At 41.9% G+C, this 23488-nt stretch overlaps 1 protein-coding gene across 3 annotated transcripts in view; it reads right to left on the bottom strand.

The window, feature by feature from the left end:
- Window positions 1-23488, bottom strand: part of DIP2B (disco interacting protein 2 homolog B) — a 68212-nt gene that overhangs the window by 17555 nt on the left and 27169 nt on the right. Inside the window, exons 2-17 of one of the 3 annotated variants that reach the window (XM_032204814.1) lie at window positions 21562-21633; window positions 14244-14384; window positions 12696-12821; window positions 10857-11069; window positions 8771-8914; window positions 7872-7991; window positions 7077-7274; window positions 6747-6838; window positions 6154-6246; window positions 4520-4643; window positions 3894-4003; window positions 3058-3160; window positions 2471-2535; window positions 2110-2203; window positions 1464-1583; window positions 541-655 (exon numbers count right to left, since the gene is read on the bottom strand). In XM_032204814.1, coding sequence (XP_032060705.1) covers window positions 541-655; window positions 1464-1583; window positions 2110-2203; window positions 2471-2535; window positions 3058-3160; window positions 3894-4003; window positions 4520-4643; window positions 6154-6246; window positions 6747-6838; window positions 7077-7274; window positions 7872-7991; window positions 8771-8914; window positions 10857-11069; window positions 12696-12821; window positions 14244-14384; window positions 21562-21633 — 1930 coding nt within the window. Of the gene's footprint in view, window positions 1-540; window positions 656-1463; window positions 1584-2109; window positions 2204-2470; window positions 2536-3057; window positions 3161-3893; window positions 4004-4519; window positions 4644-6135; window positions 6247-6746; window positions 6839-7076; window positions 7275-7871; window positions 7992-8770; window positions 8915-10856; window positions 11070-12695; window positions 12822-14243; window positions 14385-21561; window positions 21634-23488 lie in introns of all 3 variants that reach the window. The other 2 variants (XM_032204813.1, XM_032204815.1) reach the window with 2 other exon arrangements.

Raw genomic sequence — 23488 nt, forward strand, 5'->3', positions numbered from 1 at the left:
TACGTCAGTGTCTCTTCTCTACGTCACAGATTTAAAACTGTAAGATGGCAGCAGAGATTTCCCCCAGAAGAGCCACAATAAGAAATTTTACTCTTGTGCATGTGAATCACAACTCTTCTGCCAGGTCTTTAGCTTAACCAGCGTTAAACACCAGCTCCCAGGTCAGATGATTTTAGTGCTATATATTTACAGGAGGCAGCAACAGACAGAAAAACTGTGAAAAATACTGTCTAAAGTGACATTAAATTCAATCTCTGATTCAAAAATACCACACTGGCTGGGTAAACCAAGAGCAGAAAAAAGCAGTGCACACTTCTTAAAAGCGCTTTTGAGCTATCGTCCATCTTAGAGGGAAAAAAGCACTTACATGCTAGGAGAAATGTTTAACGACTTAGCTACTTGAACACCCCGAGCGCACACAGTAAATGTCAGTGGAGCTTATTACATGCTGAAGTCAACTACGACCAACAGATGTGTGCACAAACCTTAGCCAGGATCACTTAATCTAGCAAACAGACTGCAATGCTCTATGCCCATTACCTCCGTATTGCAATAGTCATCGCTTCTGGAGATGTGGCACATGGACAAATTGCCTCTGGTTTAAGCCCATGGCTCTGAAACAAGCTCAGGAAGGCATCACATGAAGAAACAGACCCTGGAAAGAAAGAAAATATGCAACTATGACTTTACATAGTTACATTTTAAAAACTGTCTCTAAAATAACCTAAAATAAGTCCAGTATATTTGCAGAGTATATATATACACCGTATCCCTTCTAAAAACTCCACGTAGCATCTCCCAAAATATCAGCCACAAAGGAGTGCCTACTGAATGCAACTTGGGAAAAGGCATGCTCTCCTTGAACAAGTCTGCTTTCCTCCCCCAGCTTGCTCTGGAGTTGGTAGAGTTGTTAGACACTCATAGTACAACAAAATTAAAATATTTTCCAAACCTGCAATGATTAGCAGACATGTAGGGTCTGTTTCTACGCAGTGGGCATAATCAAAACAGGTCTAACGGTATTCCAAGCATCCCTTCCAGTTGGTACCTCTAGATGAACATTTTTTTAGCCTCTTCGCTAGCAGCATTCCTTACAGATCTTTCAGGGTATTTTTTCCCCTTCAATTTTCTTCTCAAAAGCCTTTACCTTATCCCCAGTGAGCAATTTAAAACCAATCTCACTGTGCCTAGCAGAATTCTGTTTTACGCATAAGAGCTCTTCCCATTCAACTCTCCTGCTTCTGCCTTTGCAGTACCTTTCACAACTCGTACTCAGAGGATGAAAGCACAGAAAACCCATTGCCCTGGCATTCAAGTACCACAATCCACAGTTCTGTGTTACTAGGCAGCTGCCCTAACTTTGATCTTCTTGGAATTAACTACAAGAAGAGTTCAATTTGAGCATATGGTAACAACTCTCTGAGAAACCTCTCTTGTGGTAACAGCAGAATGTGCATACTCACAGGGATTTGCACCATCGGTTACAATCAGCATCCGTAGAGAACTCAAACTGACATCTCTTTGGTCTCGATGGGCCATCATGGCCCAGTGCAAGTCTCGACACTTGACTAAAGCAACTTTTGCTGCAATCCGACACAAAAATAGATATCAGAACAAATAAAAGCTTTCCATGAGTCGTTTTTACATGAATATACACTCAAACACTCTATAAGAATACTCTAAAGCAAGCAAGCTGTATTTGAGCCTGCAGTAACAGCAAACCCAACTAGACAACAGCATTGTATGCAGGACATTTCCCTCACCAACTCAGCCAGGGTCTACAACTGTTGTAGCCTCTCCTCCAAGACACATGAATCGTTACCATCATCTGAATGTCCTCGTTAAGGACTTGGGATCTTTCTGTGCTCAGCTATTTTTTTGATCTCATGAGACTTCATGAACACAGGCTGTGAGGTCTCCAAGTTCTCTGCAGTTTGCTGACGTCCATGTTGCACTAGGACTTTGTGCATATTTAGAAATAAAATAGTGTTTTGGCCCATTTGCCACTGAAGAGCATGAAGATAGGCTCTAAAGAATTTTAGATTTTAATGCCCTTCACTTGTTTATTCTGAAATCTTCAAGCTGAAGTTGTGGAACGTGCACAGTTACCTTTGTGGGTATGAACCCTCTGCACCCATGACAGTGGACAGGTTTTCATCACAGAATAGGGCACACTGATAGTATGCAATTTGTTCATTACATTCTGAAAAACGGGAAAAGGATTTTTAGCAAAGGGCTAATAAAACATATTAAGAAGCAGAAGCAGGAGTCACCCTTGGCCCCCAAACAGCCCTCCCCCCCACCTTAAATCCATATACATTTACTGATGATGCATCTACGCTTCCCACCAGATCTACAGTTCTCTGGTATGGCTGACTTAGTAGGTAATGGTCCTTAAACCATCTCCTCACATGCTGCAATTACGAAGAGTTATGAAATGCTTCAGAAAGCCTTCACAGGCTCAACTCACCGTTAGAATGCCATGCCACAACCCTGCATCCTTCTTAAAATCCAAAACATTCACTATTGTTTCACCTGGAAAAATAAAATTGCAGTTTTGAAGCAAAATGTCCTTGGACAATTGAGACCATTATTTATGGTCAAATCTGTATACATTTGTATCTGTCATTTTATTGTCAGATCTGCTCCAAGAGGTACACAAGTAGGAAGCAAGTACAGAGCCTTGTTTGTCTGATTATACATTTTACTAGTCAGAGTTCCTTGTTATGCAAAATAAGGCAACCAAACAGCAGTTGAAGAGAAGGAACACATCCCAGGAAGTTGCAGGAAATTTACATTCCAGCGTGTAATGTACATCAGTAGAATAGAAAGGGTCTTAACCTCATTATGCACGAGCAATAGCAAGGGAAGAGAGTAGAGAACATCATTGAAGCACTGACTCCCAGAAGCAGGGGAAATCAAAGTGATGGCTTTCAAAAGACATACTCTGCATTTTAAAGTACTATGACATACAGCTCTAAAAATAAAGTTGAACTCAATAGATATACAGATTAGCTTTTTTTTCTTCATTCCTTTGTTGCTTGTGACATCACCTACCTTCAGAATAGTTGCAAGCCTGAGACAAAGCTTGACAGTGAGATAGCATTGCGATCCGAGACACTGTAACACCCATAACACTGCCTTCTTTGCTAGTCTTGTACTGCAGAAGAAAAAAGGTCATGGTGTGAATCTGGATCCCAAATATGAAGAAAATTAAAACACAGAGTCCATCTTAAATAAAATTTTGTTCCTCTAAAGCTCTGAGAGAGACTCAAAAAAGTCCTTGCTTGTAGAAAAGTATCAGCAAGGTTCACTATGGAAAAGATAGTCGTTCAGGTATCAAATGTGTTCAGAGTAATCCCAGAGATGAAGAGAGTAATTTAATGTATTTGTGCTTATTTCGTTATTACTACTTCTCAGAACATCTCCTTCTCTTCCTGTAAGTAAATTGGAAAGCCAATTGGTAATTTTAGAATAGCCTAATTACTGTTACTACTTAAACCACTGCAATTCCTAGAAGCTGCCTTATTGGGATGTACAAATGAAAATAAGCTCTGCTACGAAGGACAGAAAATTCCAAGTGCTGTTGATTTAAGTAGGTACAGAAATCTGTGTAATCAAGTACACCATCTCAGCTAGTCCAGTTGTCTCCACTACTAGCTCTCTGGAACAAGAGCAGGGTTCTCCCATTCTTTTTAAGCAGTGCTCAAAGTCCACAAAAATACTAACAACTAAAATAAGCTTCACAGCAGGCTGTACACAGTGAAGGACTTGCTTCAGTGGCTAACAACTGAGAAGTTTAAGGTACTGAGGTGATGGTATTCGCTCTCTGATGATTAGAACATTACATTCAGCTCACAGGAACTACTTCCTATTCCCCATACACTACTTACCTCAATATATGCTGGCTCAGTTCCTGCAGCTGAGATGTTGGGCTGCCAGTCCTTAGGAGATTTGGAGAGGTATTTTGAATCTGTCACAACCCATTTGAGTCTAGGCCAACCTAGAGCCAAAATTAAAGTGGAACATTAATACCAGTTTATTTAGTGACGGATTTATATTCTGCAAGAATACTCAAAAGCCCCCCATCGTTTATCCAACTTCAGTTATGCAAGCACAATAGCAATCCAACCCAAGCTGCTAGCCAGAAGGCATTTCTCATCAGGGAGTTCAGTGGGCAACAAGGCACTTCCTCTACTCAGGAAAGATCCCTGCAGTATTTCTAAATATAGCTTGCTGTAGCATTAATAAAACTGCTTCTGAACCTGCCAAATGCCACTGAAGGGATCTGAGGACAACCCTGGCTCCTGAGGTGGATTCATCACGAATTCCAGAACAACAGGGTAGCTCTGCCAGATACATGAATCAATCTATACCATATGCATAAAGCCCACAACAGTAAGCGATGCTGTTGGAACAGTTGTTCACTTTGCCTCTCCAAAATGCATTCAGGCTTTTGACAACTACTTTCAGACAGTTCAGTTAGTACAATCAAAAGCGAGCCTATAAGCAAACTAACCTTTAAACTGCACAATTTCTCCATTTTGGGTTTTTGGAAGCCCTTTCAGACAAACTTCGGTGGTGAGGGCCAAAGCGATCCCACAGCTTCCCAGCAGAAAACCAATCTGCTGACCACCAGCATCCTGAGGAAAGAGGCGTGGAGAAGAGGGGGAAGAGTCATTCCTGTTTAAGGATGCAATAAGTCAACTTTCCCCTTACCAAACTCCAAGGCTTGGTAATGCTCTGGTAACTGGATGGTAACATTATGGATCACACTGAGAGGAGACGGAAACAACCCATGCTCGCAAGCACTCTTTCTTTTGGTTTGTCTTTTTCCTCCCACATCCAATGTCTGGCAATGGTTTGAAGCTCTGAAAACCACTGTCTGGCAGGGAGGAATGTAACCACTTCCACGTTTATGTAATAGCACATTTTGGAAGATGAAATATCCAGCACGAAGTCATGCTGGGTGAAAACAGAGACATACCTATAAGCCAGAAAAAGTCCACAGGAAAATAGTAAGTCATTGCAGAAACGCAGAAGGGCTACTTAATCTTCTGCTTACCCAGTCTGCTCTTTTCAATTTGTTTTGAAGTTCAGAAACAAAAAGATTACGTAACTGGGGATAGTTTGCACAAAAGATACCCAAAGCAAATATTGCATTGGCAAAACGAAGATGCATTGCATAGGAAATCCACAGAAAAGGAGTGCTCATGTCCAGTGTATAGGCACTGAGTGTGCACCATTTATTTTCATTAATGGAAGGCCAGATGCTTCAAAGAAGAATCATGAGGCCAAAAAAAAAAATCAAAATGTGTAATTACACTGAAATAACAAGGCTTCTGTTTCCCCAGTAACTAATTTCTATTGCACAATGATAAAAACACTGAAATGAAGTAGCTCACTAAGAAACCTGATTGGACAAATGCTAAGTAAAGCTTTAATTTTATATTTGGTTGCTATAGCAATTGTCATGTTGAAGACAAATGAAAGCAAAGCTCTGTGATTCCCATAGTATTACCAAACTAGCTTACCATTTCATTACCACCTTTCTTGCCATATGCTTGCCATTATCCTATTGCTTTTGTTAACTCTTATGAAACTGTCTAGTTTAGAAAAACTTTAGACTTTAATAAAAACTTCAGACAGTTTTTGACATAGCAATAATATGGCAGTATTGCAAAAATTCTGGTAAGGGTAAAGAAAATGCTTTGTAGAGAATTTACAAAAGGTGCCAGGAAGTCTTCGGAAATATTTAATACCTCCAGCTTCCAGCAAAATCAGACACTAAGCATGGTTGGAAATGAGCCCCCTTCAAATGAATCAGTAGGCAGATTTACAGCATTATCTGTACCATGCAAATTATTTGCAATAATAATCGTCAATACTACTGTAGTCAGAACTACAGCATTTAGGCAAATGGACCATTTGCAGCTGCTCAGCACAGCTCTCTGGTCAATATGTTTTTCCATTTTTAAACTCCTATTCCAGGTTCACAAAGGTCTCGCACATTGCGTTGATACAGAACTGCTCAGGCAGCAGCTGGATGCTGTGAAACGCTTTCAGAGGTTGATGGCCTGACTTGGGTTTCATCCCACATCAGCCTACCACTCCTCTAAGTTCCTTCAACGTTACCTTTCTGGTAAGAGGTACCTCTATAGGCACTGGTATGACTTCTGCTAGGAGACAGCCGTAAAATGCCACCATAAACATGACTGGGTCATTGTTGGGATAAACAAGGGCTACCTACAATTCACAAAAATGTTTTTGTTAGTTGAAATACACGGAAAAATTGAAAAAGTTCAAAACAATAGTGACTTGAAGTCAGAAAACTGTTATTTCACATTCTAACAGAGCATTTTTCACAGGGTTTCTTCAAGCACTCTTCCACAGAATGCGTTATGTGCGCTCATTCCTCATGCAGTAACAGCAGCATTCCCTGCGCACACATACACATAGATTTGCACATACAGCCAAAACAGATCTAAAATTCTGTATTTCTCTCAGGTGCAATGTTCTTCCTTAAGACGTGCTTCAAGGTCCAGAGCCAAGAAGTTGCTTAGAGAGGAGCCAGGAGGACTGAAAAGTCACAAAAGTATCATTCCCAAATAGCCTGTTCCTGGGATAAAAGCCTTGTTATTAGAAGAACAAGGTTTTAGTGTCTGTGGTAAATTACAGCCCCCCCCCACCCCCCGCAAAACCCTCTTTGTTTCAGAGGGAGAACCAGACAGTCCCAAACTCATTACCCTATCTCCAGGTTTTAACACGGGTTCATTTTTGGTCCCCAGTTTATTAAGCAGTGTGTAGGCCAGCTTGAGACTTCTGCTCCACAATTTGCCTAGAACACAAAGAAGAGAGACTTGCACAACTCTAAATCAACCCAGCAGACGAGAGAATATTTCAATTCCTGACTGCTTTAACTGTCTACAGTCACCTCTGTTTCAGTTATGCTTTGTTTACAAAGCTCTCACAAGCCAGGAAGGTGTTTGCAACCCCATCAAGACCAACAATCCCATGTCCTATCCACTACTGCTCTTCCAGAAGAGTTTAGCAGAGGAAGCCAGGGCCCAACTCACCGTATGTGAGGGTATAAACTGGTTTTCCTGTAACATCCAGTGCTGTCAGACAGGGGCACTTAGCCTGTGTGGTTCCCCAGCGCTGCAGGGCTGCTTCCAAGGCAGGAGGCCAGTTACAAACAACTCCCAGTGGTTCTCCCTTCACAGGTGTCATCTGGCGTCCCTCCGGCTTGGGCTGATTCGGGTCAGGCTGTGGAACTGAAGAAAATTCAACAATGTTCCCAGTTCATCTTGGACCGTGTGTTCCCAGGCAGTTAAGCTGCCAAGGCACACTGAAAACAAACACTTTTCCTTATAGCCTTTAGGTTTAACAACTTCTATGACATTTCGGTTTCTAGGAAGCTCTGCACAAAACATCTTTACGAGCATCATCCTAGCTTTTTCCTAAGGTGCTATGAAAAGGTATTCAAATGCAATAGCGAGGAACTGGATAAAAGAAAAACAATCTTACAAAATAAGGCGGTAATAAAATTATCAGTAAAGACTTTCATTTTGGAAATCTAATTAAAGAAACCTAAGCAAATGAAGGGTTTTTAAAAATGTGTTTAAATACTTCTGTTAATAAACTTTAGTAATTTTAAGAAGTTAACGTTGAGGATGCTACACAAACCTTGGCAGTACAGTATTCAAACACTGTTTCTTTTTAATCAGACTATTAATGAATGCTACTGATAGCAGCAAACAGGAAACTAAACTGAGTCAACTTCAGAAACAATGGCATAAATAAACACAGAACTATGCACATCAATTTTCTTATGACAAATGACTAAAAAAAACATGATTTGGTGCTATTACCTTCCACAATTTCTTCAAAATCATCCACAAAAAATTCTTTCAGAGGTGGCCTTTTAGGTCTTTTCAAGGTGTTAAGCAACTGCTGAATTTTCGTGGATACTCTACTACTCACAGGAACACCTGGAGGGAAAGATTTTGTCTAATAAAAGCATTCATCATCTCTATTAACATTTATGACTTACCTCCTTCTACTGGAGGATACTTCTCTTGGCGTGCTTCCTTTATTAAAGGTTGTGCCAAGCAGGATGACATTAGTATTATATCAGTTCTTTATTAACTTAATGGTCAGAAAATGCTAGTAATAGAAATCATTTTTAAGGCATTTACTCCATTCTATGGGCTGAATTCCTTCTGTCTCTGACACACTGCGCTTGCCGTAAAAAACAACCTAGACATCTGCACCTGCCTGCAGGATCGATCAATTGTAGTGGAAGAACTGCCAGCAGAGGGAGGACACAACAAGACCAGAAGCATTAATGCTGCCCCTCTGCACAAAGGTTTATGGCAACCAGCTTGCTGTGAATATTATCAGCTTCACGGGATCTTAATTACAGATAAAAGTTACACACTTTCAGTCATCTTACCTTTCCTTTTGAGGATTACAGGACAAAAGCTTTTAAAAACAATTAGCCTACCTATGCCTTTGTATTTTTCTTTGCTTTAAAAAAAAAAAAAGGCAGGAAGGAGAGGAGAAAGCCAATCTCTGCCGTGATTATCTCCTGCTCAGTACAAAGTAGGTGATTGCTGTAGCATGGGAGTGTGCTAATGCAAGTGACAAAACTATCTCAAACTTATGAAGTGCTTCAATAGGATAAATTTAAGTCACAGGATTTGTTCTCCCAAATCAAGCCCTTCCTTAACACGGTTCTAATTTCTGTGTACTCTGAAAGGTTCCATACCATCAGCAGTATCCATGAGACTAGACCGATTAGATCCCTTGTGCATGCCTTTCACGATCCCTGAAGGAGGAAGGTCAATTGCTGCCGGGCGTGCTGAGGAAGAGGAGGTAGTTGCTGTGACATCTGGGGGAACTGAGAAATTTTCTAAAAGAAGGGAGACAATTGAGATGACAATTAACATATACCTTCCATTATCAGATGGAACAAGCAAAGCGTTAGTTACCTGTTAATAACGAACTCAAAAAGAATTTAAGGTGTGAAATTTATGGGGGCTCTTACTAATGCTGAACACACTGCTTAAGTAGCTCTGGGAAGCCTATATTATCTATTCTAGAAAACCGTATACAAAGGCACAAGATGAGTGGCTTTATCCATGCCAGGAAAGCAGTTTGGTAAAACACTCAAGATGTTCCAATTTTTGATCTCTAGCCTTTAAAAGTAAGTTAAATCTCTTGGCATTCAATACCGTTTAAAAAGTTTGTGATCCAAATGAGCTCTGAAATACTCAAAACCCCCCAAAAAAAACCTCCCTCACCTATTTGGTAATCTCTGTTGCTAGAATTATACTATTTAACTTTTTTTTTTTTTTTTTTTTTTTTTTTTTTTACAGTAAAGCCTTCTAAAACAAAACAAGCAGGAGACTATTGACTAAAGCACATCAGCAAAAAAAACCACAACACATTGAGTTTAAATTTTTTCCAGCTCGGTGGCTAAACAGCATGAGCCTGCCCAGCAGTCAACAAATTTAAAATCTAACTAAGAGAGTGAGCTGGGTCTGCCTCTTGCTTTAAGTTGCAAGAGGCTGATCAGCTTTTCAGATGAGTTTGTAAGCTTCAAAACTGCAAGGAACTGCATACTTCTGCAGCTCTCGTTAACTTCCTCTTCAATATGTATTTTTTGTTTATTTGGGATTTCTTTATACAACATGGTAGGTTGGATCATTTGAAGGTTTTGCATAACCTTTTAGCTATATCAGATAGCAGTTATTCTGTAGGTAAAAACCTAGATTACCTTAATTCATTAGAAAAGGTAATGTGGCTTTCTGTATAGTCCAACTAAGAAGAGCCTCCGTGCTTCACAGAGGCATTAATTACACTGACTACATTTTATGGGCAATTCCCCCAGTTTTCCATTTCAGAAAACAGCTTGCGTGGCAGCAAAGAAAGAAACAAAAATAACAGAGGGGAAAAAAAAAGAAGTGAAACAATTAAAAATACCAGCACTTCTTTGCACTGCTTGCCCCAAACCAGTTAAGCAAAAGCACAGAGCACACAAAATACAGACATCTCCAAGATGCAGTAATATCCTTAACAGCAGATAAAAAAGACAAACATACACAGAGCAAAAACAAACTTTGCCATTTCATACAGAAGCATCAGCAGCAAGGAGCACCTCAGAGCCTCAAAAAACTGAGCCTGGGGTATCCAGATCTGTAGGTTTTTGCTCCGCCTTCTCAGTACCTGGATGCTCTGGTTATTTCTCAGACTACTCACAAAAGACCTGTGCTAAATCTTTATTTCGCTGTGGCCATTTTTTGGAATGACCTGCTCAGCTGTTCTCATATTTTGGTTGGTTTGGTTTGATTTGTTTTGTTTTTCTTTTGGTGTAACACAAACAATAAACCATTAGGGCTTACAGCAGAAAGTGAACGTTCAAACACAACATTTCCCCCCTCGATAGGCAAAAACACCCCGATGGTCTTCATCAGGGCACAGATGCCAAATCTGACTTGCGTATGGTAGCTTTGTGCACAGAGTAGCTTCAGCTAGCTGTGACAGAAGCAATGCAGTATGCAGAAAGAAAGCTGTGCCCACTGGACCTGTCAATGCTCCCATCACACCACAGAATCTTTTCTACTCCAATAAGCTCCGGCTCACCACCTCCCCTTCTTTCAACCAACCCAATGTTCTGAAACTCTTATAGGGGGAAAAACAAATCGTGATGGTACAACTCTAACCAACCCTAACAAGTTCCACCCAAACTAACTAAGCTCTTGTTCCAAATTTCCCTTGCGAAGTGGACAACTCCAGCTTTATTAATGCAATCTGAACTTGAAGCGATTTTTCTGTTCATACCCATCTCCTACCTATTCGAGTATTGGCAAATACATCAGCTAGTGACCCACTGGTCCCTTTGCCTTCTCCATGGGAAAGTGTAGAAGATGCTGATGAAGATGTGGATGACCCCTGAATAGATCGGTTGATCCAAGACTCAGCATTCTGTAAGCTCTGATGCAATGCAGCAGAAAGAGCAGCTTGACGCCTTAGCGACCCCTCATCCTCGGATGCGGAAGACGTGTCTGTGTGGAAGCAGAAAAGAAAATCTAGCTGCTTAGGGAAAAGCACATTGCACTGAACATGCTCTCCTTGCAATTCACATATCAACGGCACAGGCTTGTAATATGAAGATCTTTTTTCCCAGGCTGTGTCAAACAAGGTTATGTAGGCCAAAACAGAAGTTAAAGCAGCAGACATATCCAATCCGACCATGTGTACTCCTGGTGTTTTGCCCTTGTTTAAAGCACACAAAAGATACAACGCATCAGACAAGTATCCTTCTCCTGGGTTCTCCACGTTTATTCTCTCTCATTACTTTTCCATTCGTATTCTGCTATCAGATGCTGTTTTGCCTAACTTTGGTAAGTCTGAAATGGAAAGTGAGGAGTCAGTTTCATTCCCCAAAGTGAAAATTCACAGCAACAAAAGCAGAATGCAGGCACTGGGAAACAAATGTGCCAAGGCCACATGCAGAAAATGCTTTTGTCTGGTATTCTAAATGGTTCCCTTTCAATGGCAGAAAACAAAAAGGGATGGGGGGGGGAACGGATGCACACAACCACAAGAAAGGAACAACATCCTGCATTTCCACGAGAATTGATATCCAGAAAGCTGTGAAATATTTATCATGAAGAAAGCACCCATCGCTTAATACCTTAAGCTGTTCAGCGCTACATATAAACATTCAGATAGGCTTTCATCTAACACTTACCTGTTCTTCAGTGATCACCTGCCGGAGGAAAAGACTGATTCCAGATGATCATGAGTGAATGCTAACCTTTATCTGTGTAGTGCCCACAGCTCAGAATGTGCTGTAGTCCTGGACAAGTTAGTACAAAGCTGAGACCTGAACAGACACCATAACCAGGCACTAGCACCCAGCAGAAAGGGAAAGATAAAAGGAAGTATGAAGAAAAAAGGAGGTGAAAGAATAGTTATAAGTGGCCTAACAACGTAGTTTAATAGAGATGTGAATTTCTAATTAGGAGGGTTTTTCTCTCTTTTTTCATCTCTCATTCTCAATCCAAATGACCTTGGTGCTTCTGCACAGTAAGAACCAACATAAAAGACACTGCTAAAAATTACAAATATCCCTTTTTAAGCCGGGGTACATAGCTACTTGAAAATGGAGATGTTTATTAATATCTGCTGCACAAGCATCATAACAGACACCTCATTATCCGAGGTGTTTTGCTGCTGAGGCAAAATGGCCATTGCATGGGAGGGATAAGGAAAGAAAAGTCCTACATGTCATGGAATCCCACAGGATGCCCTCCTTGCCCAGAAACACACCTCGATGCATCCTCCTGTATGTTGAGTAGTGTAACCTTACCAAAACATGAATTCTGTAACTGAAATACGTGTGAAGGAAGCAAAAGATTCAGCATCAGTCCAGAAAGCCCGCTCAGTTCTTCCCAATTGATTCTTTAAAAGCTCCCAAAAGAGGACTCGTTTTCACAGCCGTTAACAGCAGCTCCACGAAAACAAGCAGCTGCTCAAATGTAGCAAGAGAGCTACAGGAGTAACACGCTACCTACAAATGTGCAGAAGATCTTGAATATTTTGACAACTGCAGCCTCTTGATTTGGAAACTGTTACTAATGCATACCTTAACATCCACCCAGACAAGCACACTGTAAGAACCTAACCTGGGGGAGTGCAGGCATCAGCTGGAGACTGAACAAAGGTAGATCGTCTTTTTGTTGGCATAGGCAGGGCCATCTTCTGTTCTTTGTGTTTTGCCAGTGCTGCCTGAACTGCTTCTGTGTGGATATCTGCAAAATGGAAGTTAATGTACTCAGTTTTGCAACAGTAGAGGAGAAAAAAAACACACAAGTCTTACAAGTGCAACTGCTGCTAGCCTTCTGCATTTATGCAACGCTCCCATGTTACTCTACCTTCCCAAACAACAACATTTTGCAATCCTGTACGTAACCTTTCCTTTTTAAAAAACAAAAAAGCAAGCAAAACAAAACAACAAAAAGAAACACAAAAACCAAGCAAACCAAAAAAAGGAAACTGATGCTTCTAAAGTTAGCAAGCTCACAGCAAGGCCGGGATTTTAGGTTGGAATCTTCTGGCTTAGTCATCATATTCTTGTGTCTATGGCAAATTTTATAGAAAGTCCCAGCCCCACCAGACTGTTCCTCTTGCCCAAAGATTATCCTAAAATATGCTTGTGCATAACAAGATATGCACACATGCTACCAGTGTATACAGCCCCAGGTGCAACTCTGGTCTATAAACTTAAAAATTCTGAGCCAGTTGTCTAATTTAGGAAAAGCTTTATGTTCTGAAAAAATATAATAGATACAGATTTCATGTAAATCTTGGAAGTTATTAACTGCAGCTGTAAATCCATGTTGATCATTAACTGAAACAGGCTAGGACAGGAGGCTACCATCCTCCTGCAAACATGCAGAACTCTTTAGAAGAAGACACATCACTGATGATGAGAAGACAACATATTAAACTACTACAACAAGTAAAAGAGTTCATCTACATCAATTTCACAAATTAAGGTATTTTAATGATGCTCTTCCAAAAAAGAGAGAGAACTAGGCTCTTCTAACGCTTCTTTAAATGGTGATATGATAGCAGTGTTACTGCAAAAGGTATATTTAATGTAATTCGTTTGCCCCTGTTGTGAGGAAAACTTGAATCCCATTGATGTGAAGTGAAAAACTAAGCCAGGTTGAGACAAAAAATAGGTGCCAGCTTCCATTCCTTTCCTTTTGTGGAGAAGGAAATCAGCAGGGCATTAGTCAGCCAATGCTGCTGCTCTTTGGAAGTGCTTTAAGCATTGATAGAGAAAGACAGCTCTCACTTTCCAGTATCCTAGAGCAGATCTGCACAGCAGTCATCAATTCCACGAGCAAATTATTACCTGACATCTCACTGAATCTGGTTACTTACAGACCCGGTTAAAATAGGCTTTCCGTTCTGTGAACAACTGGCATTGAAGAGCTGCATTCAGGCCAGAAAATCAAGAAGGCAAAGAGTTACTTGGGATTTTTTTCTGCTTAGCACTCTATCTGCTTCAGCAGCTACAGCCCAACAAGTCTGACGTTTCCTCATACAGAACAAAGGTGGGACTTTCGATCAGTGGACAAACAGTGAGCTTGACTCCTTGAAAAGACATGGTAAATTCCTCCTCACTGACAAAAATCCCAGGTGAATTCTTGCCCTGCCCTTACCAGATCGATAGCGTTCATCTCGGGCTCCCCCTGAGCGGGCTCGGTGAAATTTGGATGAGGATGATGACGATGCTGAGGCTGGAGCTGCAGCTGGAGCGGGTGTCTGAGTTCTGGATTCCTTCTGTAAAGCTGGATCAACCCCTGGAAAACAGCCCACAATTTTCTGAGTGCAGAAAAGAAAATGCAGCCTTTTTTGAGTATCCTTTTCTGTTTTAACATACAATTATAGGATTTTCCTTTTATTTCCTGTAGCAAAGAAGACCTAATTAGTATGTTAATACATCTGTTCAATTACAACCTTATCAGTTAAAACATACCTGTTCCTTCTTTGACCTTATTCTTAAGAGTTTTTTGCTACTTTTTTTTTATTATTATTATTTTTAAAGGGTTGTTAGGCACATGAAGTAAAAGACAGCTTACAGAAAGTCTGGAGCAGGTGACATAAGACACAGTTTCACATAATTTAAGTAACCTACTAGTGACAATGGGAGCTGAAGCCACCTTTCAAGAATTCATTACAAAATACAAAAGAAAAGGTGGTGAGATTCAGATAAATCTGGATGGGTGAAGTCAGTAGATCAGCCAGGCAAGTCCTGCACTTCCAAGCATTTCACAGGGATATATGCAATGAAAAGCATGTTTTGTGTTTTCGTACCCGTGTGATTTTCCCCCTTCTTTGCCACGTTTCCAATGGCAAACTCTCATTATTTCATTAAGATGAATTAGCAGTTTAACTTCTGCTGAAGTACCATATATAAGTTGCTTTTAGAGATTGCATTCATTTACACCAGAGTCCTCTTAGACACCACTGTTACGGGCACAGGGAGTAAATGCCTTTGGCTGATGCAACAATTTATAGTCTCAAGCCTGAGCTGTGAAAAAGATCAAACCTGTAGAAAACATGTTCAGAAGCTGGGTTCAGTACTCGTCATCCCACTGACCAGTGTGCCTTGTTGACAGGAAAACCAATAATATCCCAGCGGCAAGAGCCTTTGCTATTCGTGTTAATTACAAAACCGAGCAGACCTCTCTCTGGCTCTCCACGTTCTGCCTGCTTCCAGCATGTCAAGAAGTGAGTGGCTTTATCGTCCTGGAAATGTCTGTTTTTTCCCCATGGATACAGGGAGCTAAATAGAGAACCTAAGACCTGATGGTTTTGTGTAGTTCACCAGGGCATGCTAGAAATGGCTGCTACTGGAATTTCACTTTTAAAATGAATCCTGCTTCAGTGGGAACTCTTAAAAACCAGAGGTCACGCAGCTGCAATTAGCCTGAGGTTGTCACCTGAAGTCATGCAGAAAAAAAGAGCAATTGTGTCATCTAAATATGCTCCGCTGATGAATTCTCACAAACTCCCAAAGGATTAGAGAAACGAAGAGGAAACCACAAGTCCTGGGTTCCAGTTCCACCGCTTGCTCGGTGTGGTTCTGGGTAAACAACTGAAGGCAAGAACCTTGAGTTAAGAGAACTTCTAATAACAGCCCATCACACTGAACTTGTTGCAGACATCTTTGGCCATCCTACTCCTTCCAGCACCCTAACGAGCAGAATATTACTTGAATTTTTACAAGCTAAATGGATAGTTAGTTCATTCGCTAACATTTTGTTACCAGTATTATGCAATTCAGAGAAAATTCAGTAACATGGGGACAATGCGCTCCTGGAAGTTCTCTCCTAACCCCTAACGCTATCATTTGGCCTGGGAATCGTTTCAAAACTTCCCACCTCTTGCTCAGCTTTGGAGGAGTCCTGTTTGTGATCTCAGCATTCAGCAGAGGCAAGCTACTGAGCTTCTTATTAACCCTTCCTCAAACAGCCATGCCAAAGAATCAAAACCTTCATTTCCAGTTAAAATAACAGATCCAGCTAGCCAGAAATCCTCAAGCCAAAAGAAAGGATCAAACAATTACTCTCAATTTTCCTTTTTTTTTTTTTCTTTTTAATATCATAACACACAGCACAGCTTTGCATTTGCATATCAAAACCTAACCATTGCCTGCAACAAGATGCCAGCAGCACGAGAAGTAGGGTGGGGTAAAGGAAGAGCTGCTGTGGTTTAGGTGCAGGACGTGGCAATCAGAAGACCTGCACTTCAGAGCAAGACTCACTACTCCACAGCTCAGCTTAAGCACATCCAAAAGAACCAGTATTTGTGCCCCCTTGCTGTGATTCTGCAGCAGACCTGATATTTATAAGCACTGGAATTTAATGTCTTTGTAGCATCATTCATCCAAACTTTGAAACAAGATAATTAAACAGGAGCTTAAAACTTGACAACTCTAACTCTGGTGTTTAACACAGTCTGATCCTACCTCATAATTCCTTAGACTCAGCCTCTTTATGCTCGCACGCACAGCGCCGAACACACCAAATTTACATAAGCACAGGCTGTACGTGATCCAAATGAAGTCAAGTGTCTTCCCCGAATAGCAAAGTGAGCTTCCCTAGGAGCCAAGCAGCAGAGCAGAGAGCTGCTGTATGCCCCCAGACGGGGCCGTGTTTGGATTCATCATAAATGAATTTTATTTCGATCCAGAGGAAAGACAACTTCACAGACTAAGAAAAGCCTAAATCTTTCTGATCATTTGAGCATCTACAGAGTCAAGTACCCACTAGATGTCAGCAGCAGATTTAACACTACTTTAAATAATTTATTTAATTCATATTCAGTTACTTCTTATAACTCTTGCAGGAGCATCTCCTCTGCTCTACAGGGCATCACAAGGCAAATATGACATTCCATTTGCAAAGGGATCCGATATGTCTGTAAGCGACATGACACACCAAGAGCAAGCCCTTTGATTAAATATTTTGCTATGACATAATAACATGCTACAGTAGCCTAACAAAGCATCCAGGCGCAGATCAAGAAAATTGTGTGTAGCTACAGTAAATCACAAGTGGTTAAACAACAAAGCAACGTAAGTGAGCTAAGCCTGGCAGGTGATAGGTGACTTTATTTAGCATTCCCTTTCGCATAATCCTGCTACAGCTGCAGTTTCCACTGGCAGGATTGGAATCTAAAGAGGCATGAAAAAGAAAAAAAAAAAGATGCAGATTTGCTTTTGAATGATGCTACGGATTTTTTAATTAACAATATTTTTTTCCAAGGGAATTGACTGGTTTGTGGTCTCTGCAGTTTACTGAAGGCAGAGAGGCTCAATGATTTGGAGATTTACAGATTTATTTATTTTTTAATTAGAACATTTTTAGACTAAAGGAATCAATAAAAACATCATGTATGATCAGCAAGGATAAATGTTTACGTTAATAACAAGGACAGTCAGTGCTAGATTCATCTGACAGAAGAATAACAGGTTTGCCTGCTGCTTTTCTGCTGTTTTGCATACAGCATTGCACAGAAGCGCTAGGATTGGGCTAATCCTTCAAACAACATGGTCTTCAGAATAAAAACTGTGTAAATAATAAACTCAAATACCTAGGGTTTGCAAACCAGCCTGAACAGCACTCCCAGAAGGATTACTGCTCTCTCCCAGTGCTGAGAACCCATCAGACTTACAAGGTTTCAGGCTTTTGCAGGAGTAATTAGCCAGATGGATCTTAATTCTGCCCTGAACGAGATGTGATGGGAGAATTCAGGTGCTCCACTTAGTCCTGGAACTGATTTCAAAGATGGAGAAATTGCTTTCCTAAAGTCAAGCGATAAGCTTCATTTGCAATGGTGATACCCCTCAGACTTCACAAAGAAAGAAAATAATTCCCCATTTGTGGTAGCTGCAAGTCGGATCTTGTAAACGGGTGAAACTCTCTAAACAACGCTAAGCTGGAGCGCGTGTGCGTGATTTACAGGTTTAGACAAAGCTGGTTTATCGCCGGCTACCATTTCACATTAGCTCCCGTTTGAAATAACACAATGCCAAAAGACAGAAAAAAGAAACTAGAGAAACTTTGGAGTAGAGCTCTGCCGGTTTATCAGCCTCCGCAGCACGCAGGACAGCAGGAAGGACTCTGCCGAGACAGGAAACGCAGAGACAGCCCGCTCGGGAAGTGGAGAACTGCTTCGTTTCCAAAGTGCCATGATTTGAAAAGAAATTTAGCACTAAAACGACAAAATCTGTAACGCTCCTACCTCAAGCTACCCAGTAAGGGCACGAAGCAGATAAAACCAAAGCACGTATTGCCAACAACAATTTACGGATCAATTAAATTAGTTGCAAACGTTGTCAGTTCCCACAGGTTTACAAGCCCATCACTCGCGCCTTCCAACACCTTTCCCTGGTGCACTGAAACACAAAATACACCGGGTCACGTTCACCTTCCCTTTTCAGAAAGAAGTGCTCCTATGTTCTCTTCACAAATGCAGTTAAAATAGATTAAATATATTTATTTATTTAAGAGAGCCCTGGGAATAGAGAACAGGAGCAAGAGCACGGAACTCCAGCAGCTACATGGGAAGGTCTGACAGTGAACCAGGGCGTAATGAATATCATTTCCTTTACACATTAGCAGAGGAACAGAATGCATTATCTTAAATAGCAAGCAAACATACCCTGCCAAAAGCCTGTGTGCAAGGGCTGCTAATTTTGGCACAAGGTATTCCTGCAGCGGCATTGTTTAAGCTGAAATGCTGTAAACACTTTTCCAGATTTGCAGCAACCGATGTGGAGAAGTTTTCCTCAAGGCAGGAGTTTGCCTGGTGCCTGCAGCAGACCAGTTTCAAGAGGCGGTGGGTTTCTGTACCACCTGCTAGTGCCACGACAGTTCGTCTGCCTGTCCAAAAAGCACTTTGCAAAATAGTGAAATTGTATTAATTCCTTTAAAATGGGCCTAGAAATATTTGGCCCTAACTAAGGACTCTGAGGATGACTCCCAAACATCAGCTTTACTCCAACAAAACATCAACTCACAGCAGCAAGACCCCCTCTGACCGTGCCAAAAGGACGCCTGCGGTTTAAGCTCGTTACCGTAAAGCGAAATTAGCATCCGTCCTCCCTGCTTCGGTCCAAGGCAAGAGTGAAACCTGCAGCATTACTTACCGTGTGGAACCTGGGGAGCTGCCCAAAACGCTTTCTTCAAAGCCTTTTTGTGCCGCAGCCAGCGCAGAGCGGAGGAGCAGCAAGCCTGGCACGGCGGCTGCAGCACCTCAGCGCGGTCCATTTACAAAAATGGATGTTGCACCGGGAAAACATGTATCTTTAGGTAATTAACATTGTTGCCTTAACTCAAAAATAATGAGGCGAGCTCCCAGAGGCAATGTGAATGGAGCCCAGCTTAAGCAATAAGAATCTCCCGAATTACAATGCCGACGTGCCCTGACCTGTCATCATGCCTTCGTTTGTCTCGTTTCACATCTGTGAAATGGAGACAATGCGTTAGCTAACATCAGGCTGGGGCCTTGAGAAACCTAGGGCACTAAATGACAGGAGTAAACATTTTCTTGTTGTGAGCTAAATCAGGTTTCTGCTCGTTAAAAAGGTGACCTGATTCTGCACCCCTCACGCGTGGCTTCAACAGGATTTTTACAGCTGGATATGGGGGCAGCTGGATATAGGATATATAAAAAAAAACAAACTAGAGGGCTGAGCCAGAAGAGCAGTCAAAATACTATCTTAATTGGTGACCTCCTATCAACCTGTGTCTCTTCCTGAACTTCGGTTCATTCTGCAGACTTGAAAAGCAGGACAATTAGGATAGCAGGGCCGCAGACAGTCTTGCCATTTTCTTCCCCGCTTAATTAAACAACATTTGCTGAAACAAACCAAGCAGGCGTGCAAAGTGACAGGCGTGAGGGGCGCATCACGCTGGCAGATGAAAAGCAACTTGGAGAGCTTCAGCCTCCACGATGAAAGCAAACGTGCCAAGAAGGCACCCGAACATACGGGACGAGCCCACGCTTCCTCCTAAGGCTCAAGATCTCCCCTGGTGTACACGTCGGACTCAAAGACCTGCTGAGCAAATACCGACTTCCAAAGCCTGTAAAGAGGGATTACTCATGTGTATTAGTTTGGGGTTTCTGTAAATAACAAGCAGATTTGATACAAGGGCAACAACCGGGCCTCCAGAGCTTCCCATCCCATCTGTGGCTCAGGGAGGAACTCGTCAGTACGCAGAGTGCTGCTTGTAACAAAACCTTGTTGAAGACCGAGAAACAATTTTTGCTACCTTCAGGATGTTTCCTCCGGCAGAATGCCCTGTTCTTTTGTATACAAAGCACCCGCTATGGCACGAGTCTCACGCAAGAGAGCAGGCATCAGCTTTTGTAGAATATGCAAAGAGAAAGTGGAGAAAAAGCTGGGCTGGAGGAGACCGGGAACGCAAACATCGATGTTTTGGAGTGGCACAATCTAGATGCTACCGCGTGACAGTGGCAGAACTGTTTTGTGTTGCTCAAACCTTGCCTGAACCACTGCAATTTCAGCAGAAAACCCGCACAAGCTTCCCCCAGTGGAAGCAGTGCTAACGGTCAATAAATGCACTTTTAGCCTTCCTTTTTTTGTTTTGTTTTTTGGCAGTAGTTCAGTCTCCGTGAATTACAGTAAGTCCAGTCACTGCTGCCTATCAGACCCATTCACTCCCCGAACTGCTAAGAGCCAGACACATTAGTTTTGAATGGTTAAGCATCTCAGCATATCAGCCGTGCAATTATTTTGGGCAAGCATCCCCATAATTATTGGACATTCAGCCTTGTCCTTCAGTTTAGAACTATATATAATTATCCCGCGGCCACTCAGCTCTACAGCCAGGGATCTCTGAACCAAAAGAAATAGATGTAAACAAAGTACGTGAATTCAGCTCTCTAGTAAAAAAAAAAAAAAAAGAAAAATAAAGAATATTCTCTAATCAATATAGAAATTCTCTAATATTCTAATAAATAAAGAAATTCTCTAATATAGAATTAAGATGGCTGAAAGCAGGGCTATGTAAAGCCAGTTTTAAGATTTCAGGAGCCATTCTTGAGGACCTCACACTTCATGAGCAATTCAAAGGCCTGGACTTCGCAGCTGACGAAGGAATAGGAAGTGATTTATGCAGGGGTGAGATAAAGACGGGGCAGGGAAGGCACTGAGGCACACACAGCGCTCTACGAAGCCCCAACAAACAGCCCAGCCAGCAGGAATCCCTGGAGGCCAGTACGAACCAGCAAGCTAGAGGCAAAATGCTGCCCGTGGCTTCCTGGCTCCTGTGCAAACTCCACAAGTGTCCTTATTAGATAGCTACGGAAACACACACCAAAACACAATTTTTGCCAGGCTCAGAGCTGGTAAACTAAATGTCAGCGCTGCGTTCCACAGCCATCTCGGATCCCTTTAATGCCAAGGGTATGCACACTCGTTACCCAACCGAAACAAGCACCCACCTTGTGTTTGTGGAACATACGGAGCCAGCAGCTTTGCTCTCTTCTTCTCATACCCCTTTTGTGTGATGTCCCCTGAAACCAAGAAAAGAAAACTTATTTAACCAGTGTTTTTGTTTTGGGTTTCATTTACTTTTCAATGACACAAAGGTTTCACCTGAACATGTCAATGCAAACGCCGAAGACAACCTGAAACCAAATAGAAGTGGGTGCATTATGATTTCAAAGCCTCCATATTACAGAGTTTCTGTAGTTTCCCTTGGGATCATAGATATACACTATTTAAATGCAGTAATTTGAATCAGAACCGCTATCTAAATGGAATATCAAAGCCATGAAAACGTAAAAAGGGAAACTCGAAGCACATGAAAATATTCTGTAACCACAAAGCCAAGTCGGCTAACTAATAGAATAATTCCCAAACAACAGGGCAAAGGGAAAGTGCAAATTCAGAGCCTGAGCTTAAACTAATCAAAGGGAGAGCAGCTTCCAGCAAACAAAAGTGGGCCCAGTGCAGGAGGGAACACTGCTTAGAGCTCCTCAGAAAATGGAAGGATGAACAGAGGCACCTCTGAGACTACTGCCCAGCAAGCACACGCTGTGATTCAGAAAACCAGACTTGCAATATTCAGTTTGATATTCAGTGAAAGGAAGCTTTTTTATTTATTTTTAGAACTTGTTGATAGCCCTAATTCCATCGCTTGCCTGCTAGTAGAGCCACGCAGAAGAGAGATGCTTGAGCTCCACAGAAGCAAAACTCCAGAAGAGAATGCGTATTAGTGAACGTTTCCCTTTTTTAAAAAAACTAATCTGTCTGATCCTGGAGATGTACCATCTGGCTGCTGTCTTTTGTTTTAATTTCTCACATTACATCAGAACCACAAGAAAGCCTGAAACCTTGAAGGGATTAAAACAAAAAGCCCCGCAGCATTTCAAGCCTTTTTGTAGCCTGACCCTGCACTCATAACCTCATCTCTCTTGGGGCTGAAGGATTGGAAGTGATCAAATACACAGCAATAGGAAAACAGAATTATTTGGTATTCCTTACTCGGGCTAAAATGAAGCCATCGCTTGTGTTATAACAAGAAACTAGAGATCACAAACAACATGCTTGCTTTGCCCTGAGCCTGATTATCGTAAGGCTGCAGAGCATTAGACACCGAGCAGCACAGGCCCCAGCTTTTCCTGGCTCCTTGCAGCATCTTTCAGCCAGACACTTCCAGCCGGATCTGGACGGGCACATCAGAAAGGTGATTAAAGGGTTTAGGCTCTAAGCCGCCCTACACCGCTGGCATCCCCGACGAAACATTCCAGCCAAGTGGCCACTGGGGTTCGAAAGGTGATTTTGCAGCACTGAGATGCTTGGCAAGGGTACGGGATTAGCTCCTTTTGCTGGACAGTCGAATCTCAGCATCGTTTAGCACCTAGCCTAAAAGTTTTGAGGCTGCAGCGGATAAATACGCTGCCTAGCGGAGGGCGTGCATTTGCACACACAACTTTATCTCACTTCTCTTTTGCCACGTTTGAGTCAGGCCCCGACAAGTCCGAACGAATCCAGCAGCAGCACATTAGAATGGCCATGAAGCACCGAAATGCCAACCAAAGCATTAATTTTAATGCTTGATTGCAATACACGGCTCAGTGAAATGAATCCAGCTCACGAGAAAGGTATGCTGCCAGCGTACGAAAACTACACCTTCAAGAAAAGCCATACAAAGAGCGGGGTAATGTTTTCATTGACTGCGTGAGCTACAGAACCTACAAGCTTTTGAGATTTGCCTCTCCTCCTTCAGGAGCAGCTTGAATTCCCCCACATTTGGGTAGCAAATGGAGCGGGGTGACTGCCACTTCAGGAAAAACAAACCTGCGCAGGCAGGGGGAGGGATTTTCCCTTAGAAGCCAACCCGCAGATTTGTTTGGAGCTTGTTAG

Source organism: Aythya fuligula, chromosome 29 (genome assembly GCF_009819795.1).
Source record: "Aythya fuligula isolate bAytFul2 chromosome 29, bAytFul2.pri, whole genome shotgun sequence".
NCBI classification, from domain to species: domain Eukaryota; kingdom Metazoa; phylum Chordata; class Aves; order Anseriformes; family Anatidae; genus Aythya; species Aythya fuligula.